General features: G+C 34.6%; 2 protein-coding genes across 2 annotated transcripts in view; one reads left to right on the top strand and one right to left on the bottom strand.

The window, feature by feature from the left end:
- Positions 1–7,176, bottom strand: part of LOC104229591 (protein TRANSPARENT TESTA 9) — a 45,420-nt gene extending 38,244 nt beyond the window's left edge. The window contains exons 1-6 of the mRNA XM_009782246.2: positions 6,711–7,176; positions 2,006–2,057; positions 1,803–1,879; positions 1,549–1,682; positions 1,364–1,460; positions 1,198–1,255 (exon numbers count right to left, since the gene is read on the bottom strand). Coding sequence (XP_009780548.1) covers positions 1,198–1,255; positions 1,364–1,460; positions 1,549–1,682; positions 1,803–1,879; positions 2,006–2,057; positions 6,711–6,763 — 471 coding nt within the window. The 5' untranslated portion in view covers positions 6,764–7,176. The remainder of the gene's footprint in view (positions 1–1,197; positions 1,256–1,363; positions 1,461–1,548; positions 1,683–1,802; positions 1,880–2,005; positions 2,058–6,710) is intronic.
- A 4,420-nt stretch (positions 7,177–11,596) lies between these two features.
- Positions 11,597–11,938, top strand: LOC138881016 (uncharacterized). Its single transcript, XM_070161207.1, has one exon. The coding sequence runs from the start codon at positions 11,597–11,599 to the stop codon at positions 11,936–11,938; it is 342 nt and encodes a 113-aa protein (XP_070017308.1).
- Positions 11,939–13,475: the final 1,537 nt, after the last annotated feature.

Below are 13,475 nucleotides of genomic sequence, written 5' to 3'. Positions count from 1 at the left end.
GGCTTAATCTACCATAATCATCTCGGAATAAGTCGCTTCTTCAACCCTTAAAAAGATCTATGTCGATATTCTCCTCATCCACATTCAGGTGTGGTTTCTGTTGACCCAAACCCGAATTTTGAAGGTGATTCTAAGTTTGCAACGGTTGGTGGTGGATTGACAATAACAACGGAAAGAAAAAAAGAAATTGGCTTCCAGGATTTAGGATATAACAATGGGTTTGAAGTTTCAGTCAAGCAGAGGAGAGAAAGGAAAAGTAGAAAACTATCAGGGGTTAAGTCCTCATTAGGTACTTCAAGAAAAGCTATATTTACCCATTCAAGATACAGAATGATCATCCATCTTTATGACTATGAAATGTCAACTACTTTATACTTAACTAAACACTGAAAAATGATCTAGAAAAATGATTTTTCTACATAAAAGATTTTCCACGGAAAGCTTTTTACATAGAACATTTACGCCATATTAAACACAACTAAAATTGATAGGTTTTCCACCTTAACATGTTGCAAGACATTTCACATTACAACTAAATTGATTTTTACGCGCTACACAGATTCAACAATTCAAGTAACTTTTCCTAACCAACTTTATATGCAGATCTGAAGATATAATCTATCTAGGACCGGAAAAATAACGTTTAACTCAAACTGACTCCTTAGCATGTATTTATATTTTTCTTAATGAAAGTAATACTGACTTATTGTACCCATCTCCATGGATGGAAGGAGCATTTAGCATATTCAAACTCTTTAAACATTTTAAATTTAAGGTTACCAGCCCATGCTTGTAAAATAATATGGACATTCACTTTCCCTGGTCTTGTAATTAACTAGTATATCAAGAAGCATACATACCTTATCATGTTAATGAATTTGTCGCTTGTAAATTGCAAGGGATGTCCAAACGATAAAAAAGAACCAAGATTCATAGATTTTTCATACTCGGGGTACCACTGGTGTTTTTGTTCAACTTTCCACATTTCACAAACAGGTTTTGTAGGCACAGACGTTTCCCTAAGAGGGGGGGGGGGACCTAATGACTGTTTCCAAAAAAATTCCTCCAAAAAATGAAATTTCTTAAAATCTTAAGGTCAACAGATCTAATATTGGTATACTATTACAATTAAACAAACAGAATAGTAACCTTAAAACTTATTAGAAAACTATTAATAACTTTACTAATCCAACTTACATTAAGAGTCTTCACAAGAAGGGAAATGGTGTTTTTGTTCAACTTTCCACTTATTGCTCTTTGTATACACATGCATCCAAAAACGAGAGTCAACAAGAAACATTAAGTAAAATATATTCCAAAGTAATGAAATTCCTGTATAGCTGCTGAGTTTTAGGAAACACACCTTAGAAAGGATATGTAATAAGACAAAAGCTCTTCATTACGAAAGTCAAAAGAATATGTTATAAGGTGGTTAATGTGCTCATTACTAAACATGTAATCTGCAAAATTTGGGGAAAAGGTGTCAGAATAACAAAATCCGTAAAGACACGAATATTTCAATACACCACATTTCAACAGTTTACTTACAAATAGAGTGCTCATTTTTTAAGTTCTGGATCACAATACTCATAGTCTGCAACAACTGAAGCGAAACAATAACAGTTCGACTAATTCTTAATATACGTACAAGCTCACCCATCACCTGCTTCTCCATGAAAAACCTGCAGAAATACCAACATACTTGTAAGGACAAATATCACGTCACAGAAAACTTCATTGGTCTACTTCTGGCTAAAATAAATGGTATTCACCAAAAGGGAAGGTCCTTAGCGGAGACATACTCAAAATAGGCCACATCATGTTGATCACCATATGTTATCAACTCTGCAATTGATCTTAGTGCCTCAATCACAAAATCCTTCATGTCACAAGAAAAGATTCAAATATATGAAGAATAATCATACCTGATGGCAGGAAAGCATAAAATATAGGTAGTCACAGAAAGCAGAGATAAAGGGTGAGATCAGAAAGGTATAGCAATTACCTTGTTGACCTCATTAACAACCTGAACCTTCATCAACTGATCCGTCAAAAATCTGCAGCAGGCAGGAACACAACTTAAAACTCACAATGATCAGGAATCATTACAGAAGGATGGCCAATCATCTGAGCATCATGTACTACAATTCTACAGATTAATTGTCCACTAACACTTACGCAGCACCGATTGTCCATACGAATTATCAAAAACGTTTTACCTAAACTTCATTATATTAGAGGAAGGATAGATTACCCCAGTCTTTTCTTTGTTTAAGAAACTGCCTTTGGCAATATTTACAATTCAAAAAGCAAAAACATTGTATCCTTGATTCTTCTTACAAAGATTCTAAAACTTCTAAAATTGACCCCGAGTCATCTGCAAATTCTTCTTACACCAAAAGTGAAAAAGAAGAATACAACCCATCTTCGAACATTCGCATCTACTCTCTTAGAGGATGAACACCTTCACTATAGCAAGAACATAGCGATCGAAGAGCTATGGCTCAGCTGCTTCGCATATTACACTGTATTGCCTGAAAAGGGCATTTCTTGCATAGGTGAGTGATAAGCATAGGAGGCGTGCCTGAAGGGCAGCGAGAGCAGTTTGGTTACATATGTCGTCGCTAGGTTGAGATTTGCAAGGTGGCAGGCACTTGTATAGTTTTCGAAGTGGTTTTGATTGATCAAAAGACTACTATAACTTGTATGTCCTTAGGCACGGCCAGATTTTTTTGTTTCTATAAAGTAATAAATTTTATTGATTTTGAGCAAAAATGTGCTCATATACAACAAGTATACCAAATAGTAGTAAACTTACCAAAAAAGATGATTTTCTACGAGCGACACGCAATCTTCTATACATAAGGGAGTACTACGGGTGCACCAAAAAGAAATGAGGGATAAAGCACTATTCATTAATTGAACAAAGTTCACCTCTAACACCCTCAAAACTCTCCTATTTTGTTCACTCCAAAATACTCACATAAGAGCTAATGGGGCAAACTTCCATGCTTTGCGTCTTCTCCTACTACCATAACTCCAACTGGCCAATAGCTCCTTTATCATCTGGCATCACCCAAAATATACCAAACCATGCAAGAATTTCGCAACATAATCTCGATGTTATCACATAACGAATAAGGAGAGGGTCAACATGTTCACCCAAACCCTTGCATATAAAGCACGGCTGACAAAAGTTACCTTCCTCTTCCTTAGATTCTAAGCGGTCAAGATCACTCCTCTAACTGCTAACCAAGTGAAAACACACATCTTTCTCGGTAGTTTCAGGATCCAAATCCACTTATACAAAAAGTTTGCCTCCTCCCTATTCAGAAGCTTTTCATAATCGAACTTGACAGGGAACACTCTATTATCACCCAGCCCTACCTCCCTACATCATGAACATCGTGTGTAATGCTTTGGTTTGTGGAGTAAGCCAATTAAGTTTTAAAAGTGTTGACAAAGGCTCACTTAAGGTGCACTTAAGCCCTGAAGCTCAGAGAAGCTCAAAGTAGGTGCCTCTTCACTTAGGTTGCGTCAGCGTAGGCAACGGACTAAGGATGGGATTCATTGCGCATAAGTTCTATCTTGAATAGAGCCCTAATTCGCAAAAAGATGTATTAATCGTTAAGAAATTTTGAATGAAAATTGTTACTTTTTCCTGCATTAGATAAATATTTTTATTTTTTCTTTATTGCGTCTTTTTAACTAAAGCCCATACTTTAATTGTGTTCTGTATTTAAAGAACTGATAGAACTGGAGCGCTTTTTTAACGCTTTTCGCCTTTGACAACCCCGCTACCACCTCTCAATCCTGAAAGTTCCACTTGAATTTCAAATCCCAAAAACACATCACCATCTTGCAATCTTCGGACTCGCTGGACTATCGCTTCCTTCTGGCATGAGATTCTGGATGTGTTTGGAAAAGTAATATTCTATGTGTTTTACCAACACCACTTGTACCTCCAAAAACTAACCCTTCTCTCATCCCCAATCTCAATCTGGACGACACATTGGCGCTAAATTCTTCCTATCTTTTCATAATATTTCTCCACATACCACATCCATAATGCAAATTGATATTTTTTGTCCTCCAACCCCCTTCAAAAATCCAATATATACATAGAAATCACACTGGAAAGGATGGACAATTAGCAAAAGCATTGAATTCTGTTTTGCTCTTTTTAGGGGAACATAATCTATCTTCAAAACATCTTAAGTTTCTTTCCTCCCAAATAATCCATTAAATGCAATAAGGGCAGCATGGTTCTCTAAAACTCAATCAAACCGAACCTTGTCAAATCTTTTTAGGTTTTTAAAAATAGAACTCTAGGTTTTGATGTAAATCTATAACCATACCGAATAATTATGGTAGGTTTTTAATTTTATAAAAGAAACCGAGACTATACCGGATCGAATTAGTTAAATATACGGAAAATGTCCAAATACTCCCCTGAACTTTACGATAAGGTCTATAAATAACCCTCGTTAAAAGTTTGGCTTATCCCCCACCTTGTCGTTACACTATTGGCCTGGATACCTCCTTTGTTTTAAACGGCTGCCACAGTGGATAAGTTATCCACTCAAAATATGGCATGTAGAAATTAATATACACATAAATATTTTATTTTAATGCCCAACCCTACCCATTAACCCGACCCGTTACCCGACCCGTAAACATAACCCTTCTCTTAATACCCTCCCGAATTTCACTACACTTATCAATTGCGAACAGTCTCCTCATCGGAAAATTCTCCGGCTAAATTCATCGGATCTTCACCAGCAGGCAAGCTAAATCACAACCCAAGAAAACTAGATAAGTTCAGATGGAAACGTGCTCTCCGTAGTCCACTCTCAGACAATTTGGTTCTAATTACAAGAAGATAACAAATTTTAAAACTGAGGGAGTTTACGAGCAATTTTCTTCAATGAATTAGAATTGTATAACAACCATAAGGTACTTTTGTTGAGTCCAAAATGAATTAGAATGATGTAGACCCAATTTTAGAAATTGCATGACCATCTAAATTACTACACTCATTCGAAGATCTTGGATTTCATACCATCTGAAACTTGATTCCCTTTGTTTTCAATTTGGCTGAGGGAGGGGGAACGGTTTAGAAGAGAGTAAGAGAGGGTAGAGAAAAGTGTAGGGTTATGTTTACGGGTCGGGTAACGGGTAGGGTTGGGCATTAAAATAAAATGTTTATGTGTATATTAATTTCCGCGTGTCATATTTTGAGTGGATAACTTATCAACTGTGGCAGCCGTTTAAAACAAAGAGGGTATCCAGGCCAATAGTGTAACGGCAAGGTGGGGGATGGGCCAAACTTTTAACGAGGGTTATTTATAGACCTTATCGTAAAGTTCAGGGGGTATTTGGACCTTTTCCGGTAAATACATGATACATTTTATATATAAACTTAACAAAGCAATAAAATTATTGATTTCAAGTGTGGGGTTGATACAGATAAAAACAACTAAAATTACCATTCAAACCCAGTCTACTACTGTTAAAAATAAACTGACATTGACTCCAGCAATCTTCGCCAACAAGCCACTGAGGTATATTTTCTCTTTTATCTTTTTAAATTTTCTCCCCCCCCCCCCATTTATCTTTGTGGTATTTAAGTATCAAGTCTATTCTTTTTTCAAAAAAATTGTACTGATGCTAAACATTAGTTTTGCAGATTTTGTGCCTTTTGAACTACACATTTACTCGTTAGCAACTCAGTAATCATTCTAAGTAAAACAACATTTTTCTTGATAAAAAGCGTGTTGGGAGTGCATAGCCCGTGTTATTGTAAATTGTTCCATGTGAATCCAAATCAGAAAAATATCTTTCTTGGTAAAGAGTGTGTTGGAGTGCAAAGTATAAACTCTCTCTTGAGTAGCACAACACTAAGCAACAAATATGCTAGTAAATTGACATATTAATTGTTAAGATATTAGATCGATATGTTATTTTCTAGGAATAGAATCTAGAAACTTAGTTAAAAACTAGTCATTATACAGAAGCTCAACCAACCCGAGAGATAATAGGAAAACATCAAATTGACCAAATATTGTGGCCAATTCACTTATCCTCTTCTTCATTAAAGAAAAACATCTAAATTTGATTCAATTTTTCAGTCAAAATGGGGCCACATGTAGACGAAAAAAGCAAAGCGCCTCGATTATATTACTCATCTGTAATAAAATGAATAAAATCCAATAAAGCCTTGGCTAGCACTACCATGTCAAGGTGAAGTTCGCACAACTAGAAGATCTCCAAGTTCAACTTACATTTAAGTATTTATGCTTCCAACACATATATTAGTGCTCTTCTTACTTGTGACTACATAAAGGGCAGTTTCCACTCACTAGTGGTGAGTAAATATTTTAAATTTTTTTTTTTATAATAGTGGCGTCCGGGCCAACTTGGGAGCATCTGGACTATTCCCTCCATAAATATTTAAATATATTCTCCTTGAAGAAAATAAAGTAAATTGACTATAACTCCACACTCTAAAACCACTTTTACTTTTATATAACCATAATCCATTAGTAATTACCTTTAAAAACACTTTTAAAATCATTGCTTTTGAATTCTATACATTAATCTAAGCATCATGATTGTACACCCTTCCAAATATCAAAATATATCCACGAGTATACCTAACTCAATCAACTACACTCAATTTCAGTTTATAAGGAAAAAAAGCGAGTTACCTGAATTCATCCAAGGAGAACCGATCTCTGGATCTCCAAAAGGAGAACCACATGGCGTTTGCTAGCAATTTCAATAGCAACAAATCGTTGTCGCGATTTCACCACAGCTCATTCTCCGTGACTTCAATTCAGAAGTCACCGCGTCTTTTGATCATTGATTTTGTTGTTGAATTCAAATTCTTCTTCACTGTAACACAGGGGTATGTATGGGTATAGAGATCGCAAGAGAGGATTTAGGGTTTGACAGAAGGAGAGTTTGAGGAAATCTAGGTACACGCAGAAGTGCGTGTCTGTGTGTGCGTGCGAGATCGAAGAAGATTGATTGCCCTCTCCGGTGAATGGGAATGGAGGAGAATATGCCGATTAGAGATAATTCCCAAAGTGGAGCTTTCAGCTTTCTGGCTTCTCTCGCTGTTGCCTGAATCCCGATGTGTATTTTCTTAATTAAAATTTACTTCCCAATTATTTGGTGCATTCAGTGTTAGGGTCGGGTAGATAAGCAGAGAAAATGTGTTATGACACATCTATCCTTAATAGATAGAGAGATTCAAATTTACCCTCTAAACTAAAAGCTGCTTAGAAAGCCACCTAAGTATTGGGTTTGAGTGTATATAAATGTTTGGACATAACAAATTTTTCCTTTTTTTCAAAAAACAAATTCAGCATTTATTCATAAAAATTTTAATTTTCACTTGAAGATGCATTTTGAAAATTTTTGAAAATTTAAAAATTTCTAAAAAACTGTTTTTCAAAATTTTCACTCAAATCACTGAGAGCACCTAATTTTTGCCCTACATGAAAATGACTCCTAAAAATAAACCAAAAATAATTTTTAAGGGATTTTAGAAGTTTTTCTTTATTTAGTTGGATTTCATGCATTTTTAATATTTTAAAATCATAAAAAATATCACGTTTTAATTTCATATCATCTTAGGTCCAATTTGCATGTAGGAATTAATTTTGTTATGAAAAAATCACAAAAATGATCATTAATACATATTTAGCTTTTAGTCTTTAGAAAGTAGTGTTTTTATTTAGTTTTAAGTTAATTAGTTGTTTTAATAGATAAACAATTTTTATTTTTACAAATTAGATTGATTTAGGATTAATTTAGGATTTTATTAGATTTTAAAATCAAAGAAAAAGGAAAAATGGAAAAAAAAAAATTGATTTATAGCCCGTTTGGCCAAGCTGCAAAAATCAGCTTATTTTGAGAAGTGCTTTTTTTCAAAAGTGCTTTTCTCAAAAGTACTTTTGGTGAGAAGTAGTTTATGTTTGGCTAATTAGTTTGAAAGGCACTTCTGAGCAGCAATTAGTGTTTGGCCAAACTTTAAAAAACTGCTTCTAAGTGTATTTTTCTCAAAAAGTGCTTTTGGAGAGAAGCTACTTTTTTCTGCTTCTCCAAAACTGTTTTTGCTTCTCCTCAAAAACACTTTTTTTCCTTCCAGAAGCTTGGCCAAACACTTCAAATTGAGGCCAAAAGTGCTTTTGGCCAAAAATAAGCTTGGCCAAACAGGCTATTAATCTTCCTACCCCAAAGTTAATTAGCCCAAATTTATTACCCAAATCCCTGAAAGTCCAAAATATTGAGTCCATACTCATTCCCATTTGATCTAACCTAATTCCTACCCTTATAAAATAAAGCTAGACTCCAAGACCTAGGACCTAGCTAAGAATGGATCCCTCACCTCTCAAAAAATGAGCCGCAACCTCCCCCTATAATTCCTCTAAGCTTCAACACCACACACAGATTCGATAGAGAAAAACGGACAAAAGAAAAATGAAAGGCAAATAAGGAAATTCCCTAGTTGCAAAAGAAATAGAAAAGGAATGAGAATAGAAACTAAGGACCTAATCTCTAAGAGAAAGGAACGTTGTTGCCTTCTTGAAACAAAAACGGATCAAATTGAGGCATTGTTCAAGTACTCCAACTCATTATTTTTCTTCGATTCCTTGTGGCGCACCCACCCACCCACCCCTATACAAATTTGAGCTGCATAATTTAATTAACATAAGAATGAGGAGAGTAGCAGCCGTATTATTTCAAGCTCGTAAAGCTATTGGAGATTTAGATTTGCTCAAAATTGTGCAATTTGAAATCCACCACGAACTCTCCGCTAAACCTTTTCAGCAAAGCAGGTGAAACAAGTTCTCCTAATCCTTGGGTTCGCCGAGGTCGTCGTCTTGTGTCGAGGTCTAATCAAGCGCTCGTAATTTGTTGTTGTAGACGATTCACAGTGAAGCAATAAAAGGTCACATCTTTATATAGTTTTGATTTTTTATTTTTATTGATATATTGCTTGTGCTTAATTGTTGGTTGAGTTTATTTTGATAAAATCTTGTATGAAGTAACCTACTGTATGGTTGTTGGAATTATCCATGTGCTTGTTGTTTCTATTGGCTTTCATGTTCATTAATCCTATTAGTTGTTGGTTTAAGAACATTTGTAGAAATTGATGAATTATTAGCCAAGCTGATTGTTAAAGGGTGTTGCAGAATACCGATGCCTTATAATGGATTGTTGACTTTTGAATACCTTTTTTTATAAAAAGGAAACTTTTAGTTGAAGAAATATAAGCTAGTAAACTGAAAATAGAATGATAAATAAAAAGATTGCTCCTATTACTATTTCTCCAGAATTTGGTCAAAACTACATATGGATTTGGGCCTGTCCGAGGTTAGTCGTTTATAAATTATAAGCATGTTTCGACCTATCTGACAATTTAGCAAAATGGTCTTCATGTCCCGTAATTACATTTTCGAATATGTAACTTAAAATAATGATTGGGAAGAATTTATTTTCAACTAAATTAATTAGTTTGAATTGAAATTGGGTTTTATGTACATGTTCGCGTGACATATTTATTATTCCAAAACCTAAAACCAAGGTATGCGTTCGCGCAACTTTGGACGCAACAATCTTAATTAACAAAAGCGTGATTAATTGTAGACACGTACGCGTGACATGATTTTCGACGCGCCAAACGAAATGGGTACACGTACGCGTGACTCGTTTTAAAATATTTTCAAAATTACGAATAGTTAAGCAACTAAAAGCGGTTTAATAGATAAATGTATATAGGTCCTAAAAATGAGTAGTTAAACAATTTAAGCCAAGTATAAATCACTAAGCGACCGTGCTAGAACCACGGAATCCAGGAATGCCTAACACTTTCTCCCGGGTTAACAGAACTCCTTAGTAAGGAGTTCTGGTTTGCAGACTTTTAAAAGAAAGTCAAAATTTCCTCGATTTGGGATTTAAAATAAACTGGTGACTTGGGACACCAATTCAACTATTCCAAGTGGCGACTCTGATAAATTAAATAATCTCATTTCGAATAATGTCACTTTAATTGAAAAAACTCTCATATACCCCCGGGCGGTAAAAAAGGAGGTGTGACAATCACTCACAAAACTTCAAAAACAACCCAAAATTATATTCATGTCCAAACACAATTCTAAATTTCAAATACCATTTCTATTTTTTTTTAAAAATTCACCCTTTTTTGGAATCACATTTATTTGAAATTACTTGATCAGCATAAAATTTGGTGTAATTGAAGAGCAATTTTCAATTCTCAAAAGGGAGGTAAAAATTAACTGGAATTACACGGTGTAATTAGTATTATTCTTTAAGCTATTTCTCTTATCTCATTTTCTAGCTTATACATACTTTCATATAATGTTACGACTTTTCATATTTAAATTCTTTATATCTTTTTCTTTTTTTTCTTGTTTTAGTTGTTAAACATACTTTTATATTTTATTTTCTTTAAGTTCTATTCATCGGTATAAATAATTATTAAGAAACAATATCTTCTAAATTCATGTCTATCCATTTGTTATTTAAATAGTGAAACAAATCATAAGCTTCATATCATAATCATATGACTTGGTAAAAAAGTTAAATTAATAATTAGAATTGTTATTAATTATTTTAAATTAAGATATTAATTATTTGGAATATAGTCGGATATCGATTATTTTTTACAATATTATTTCCAAATTATAATTATTTAATATTTTTATTAAAAATAAATTCTATATACATAGTTATAAATAATATCCAATATTTATTATGTATGCATATATGTTTTACACGTTAAAATTTACTTGTTTTGCATTTTACTAATTTATTTTCTAGCCATTAGTATAAAAATTTGTTTAAAAAATACTATCTAAGCTTATAACTAATTTTCTTATATTCACATGAGTTGGTGAAAAGATTATATTCATTATTGAAATTTTAATTAAATAATTTGTGAAATAATATTATTTATTTATAATATGCAAATATTTTTATTATATTATTTATAAATTTATAATTATTTAATATATTTTTATATAACAATATCTAATTTAAATACCTCATAATAAAGTATTTTTTGATATTTATCATTTACATATATGTTTGTCATATAGTAAAACTTATTCACATGTTAATCAAAAAATTATTTAACTATGTAATTACACTTGTTCTGATTGATGAGTCGTGAGTCGGTGTTAACGAGAGGCTGGGAGTTTGGAGATAGACTCTTGAGTCTAAGGGTTTCAAGTTGAGTAGAACAAAGACGGAATACCTGGAGTGTAAGTTCCGCGTTGAGCCGGGGGAAGTGGGCGTGGATGTGAGGCTTGAATCACAGGCCATCCTAAGTAGAGGCAGCTTCAAGTACCTTGAGTCGGTTATCCAGGGGGAAGGGGAGATCGACGAGGATGTCACACATCGTATTGGGATAGGATGGATGAAATGGAGGTTAGCATCTGGAGTCCTGTGTGACAAGAGAGTGTCACTGATACTCAAAGGTAAGTTATATAAAGCGGTGGTTAGACCGGCCATGATGTATGGGGCTGAGTGTTGGCCTATTAAGAACTCACATATTCAAAAGATGAAAGTAGCAGAAATGAGTATGTTGATGTGGATGTGCATGCACGCTATGATTGATAAGATTAGGAATGATGATATTCGGGAGAAGGTGCTCGTGGCTCTCATTGATGACAAGATGCGGGAAGCGAGACTCAAATGGTTCGGGCATATTCAGAGGAGAATCCTAGATGCTCCGGTAAGGAGGTGTGAACGGTTAGTTGTGGAGGGCACGAGAAGAGGTAGAGGGTGTCCTAAGAAGTATTGGGGAGAGGTGATCATGCAGGATATGGCGAGGCTTAAGATTTCTGAGGATATGACACTTGATAGGAAGATGTGGAGGTTGAGTATTAGCGTTGTAGGTTAGGAGGTAGTTGAGTCTTGCCTTACTTTGTACCTTTTTGAGACTAATCTCGTAGGGTTTTGTCTAAGATAGCTAGTGGCAATATTGTGTCTACTCTATTGCTTTTCAGTGTAGAACATATTTACTAGCTATCACTTTTGCTTTGCATCTTTCTTCTGGATTTCATATTATTCCTATTTTTCCTATAATTTTTGTGGTGATACTTCTTTTGTCTTTTTGTTTTCTTGAGCCGAGGGTCTTTCGGAAACAACCTCTGTACTCCTTCGGGGTAGGGGTAAAGTCTACGTACACACTACTCTCCCAGACCCCACTAGTAGGATTTTTTTGGATTGTCATTGTTGTTATTGTTGTAATTACACTTGTCCAACCAAATATGACAGTTGAAATTATATTGTAATTATGTTGTAACAAACAAACACGTTATTGTAATTATTGTACTATATAATGATAAAGGTGTGTAATTACTATTCTAATAATTACACCATAAAATAATTACACATGGATGTGATGACCCAAAGGGTCATCTTGTGTTTTAGAATCTGAATCTGGGTTTTGAGGCCTTGAAAATCCTATTTTATTTCTCCTCGATTTGTTTGCACAGTCCGGACGCATTTCTGGAAAGTCTTTATGTGAAATTTAAGAAAAATATTAAAATTTGTCTTTAAAATTGATTAAAGTTGACTTCGGTCAACGTTTTTAGTAAACGAATCCGGACCCGTGATTTGACGGTCCTGTAAGGTCTGTAATAAAATATGGGACTTGGGCGTATGTCCGGAATCGAATTCCGAGGTCCCTAGCCTAAGAACTAAATTTTTAAAGAAAATTATGTGCTAGAAAATATAAAGATTTTTAGAAATTGAATATTGGTTGAACTCGTTGGTACCGGGCCCGTATTTTAGTTCCGGAGCCCGATACAGATCCATTATAATATTTAAACCTTATCTGTAGAATTTGGTGAGAAACAGAAGTAATTTGACGTGATTCAGACCTTTGGTTGAGAAAATAGGAGAATTGAACTATCTTGAAAATTTCATGAGTTTTGTTGTTAAATTCGTTGTTTAAGATGTTATTTAGGCAATTGATCGCACGAACAAGTCTGTATGATATTTTTAGACTTGTGTGCATGTTTAGTTTGGATCCCCGAGGGCTCGGGTGAGTTTTGGATAGGCCACGGAGTGGGTTTGGACTTAGAAAAATTTCTGTTGCATCTGGTATTTTGTTGCAGGCTCTGATCTCGCAATTGCGAATCAGACATCGCAATTGAGAGCCTCACAGACTTGGCAATTGTAAGGGCTTTATCACAATTGCGAAGAAGCCCTGGCCAACACAGTTCACATTTGCGAACATTCCTTCGCATTTGCGAAGTCAACAGGGAGGGTCAACCTTCGCAATTGTGACAAATTATTCGCAATTGCGACATAAGCAAACATTGCAGCAGGTTAGCATTTGCGAAGCCTGTCTCGCAATTGCAAGCTTCACAATTGCGAAGCTCCTGTCGCAAATGCGACATCTACAACTAATCAAAACATCACTTGGACGG

The sequence above is a fragment of the Nicotiana sylvestris genome, chromosome 11 (assembly GCF_000393655.2).
Source record: "Nicotiana sylvestris chromosome 11, ASM39365v2, whole genome shotgun sequence".
Taxonomy (NCBI): domain Eukaryota; kingdom Viridiplantae; phylum Streptophyta; class Magnoliopsida; order Solanales; family Solanaceae; genus Nicotiana; species Nicotiana sylvestris.
This window is presented reverse-complemented; position numbering and strand designations above follow the sequence as displayed.

Coding starts and splice junctions, on each gene's coding strand:
- LOC138881016 (XM_070161207.1), top strand. CDS start 11,597: ATGAAAGTAGCAGAAATGAGTATGTTGATGTGGATGTGCATGCACGCT.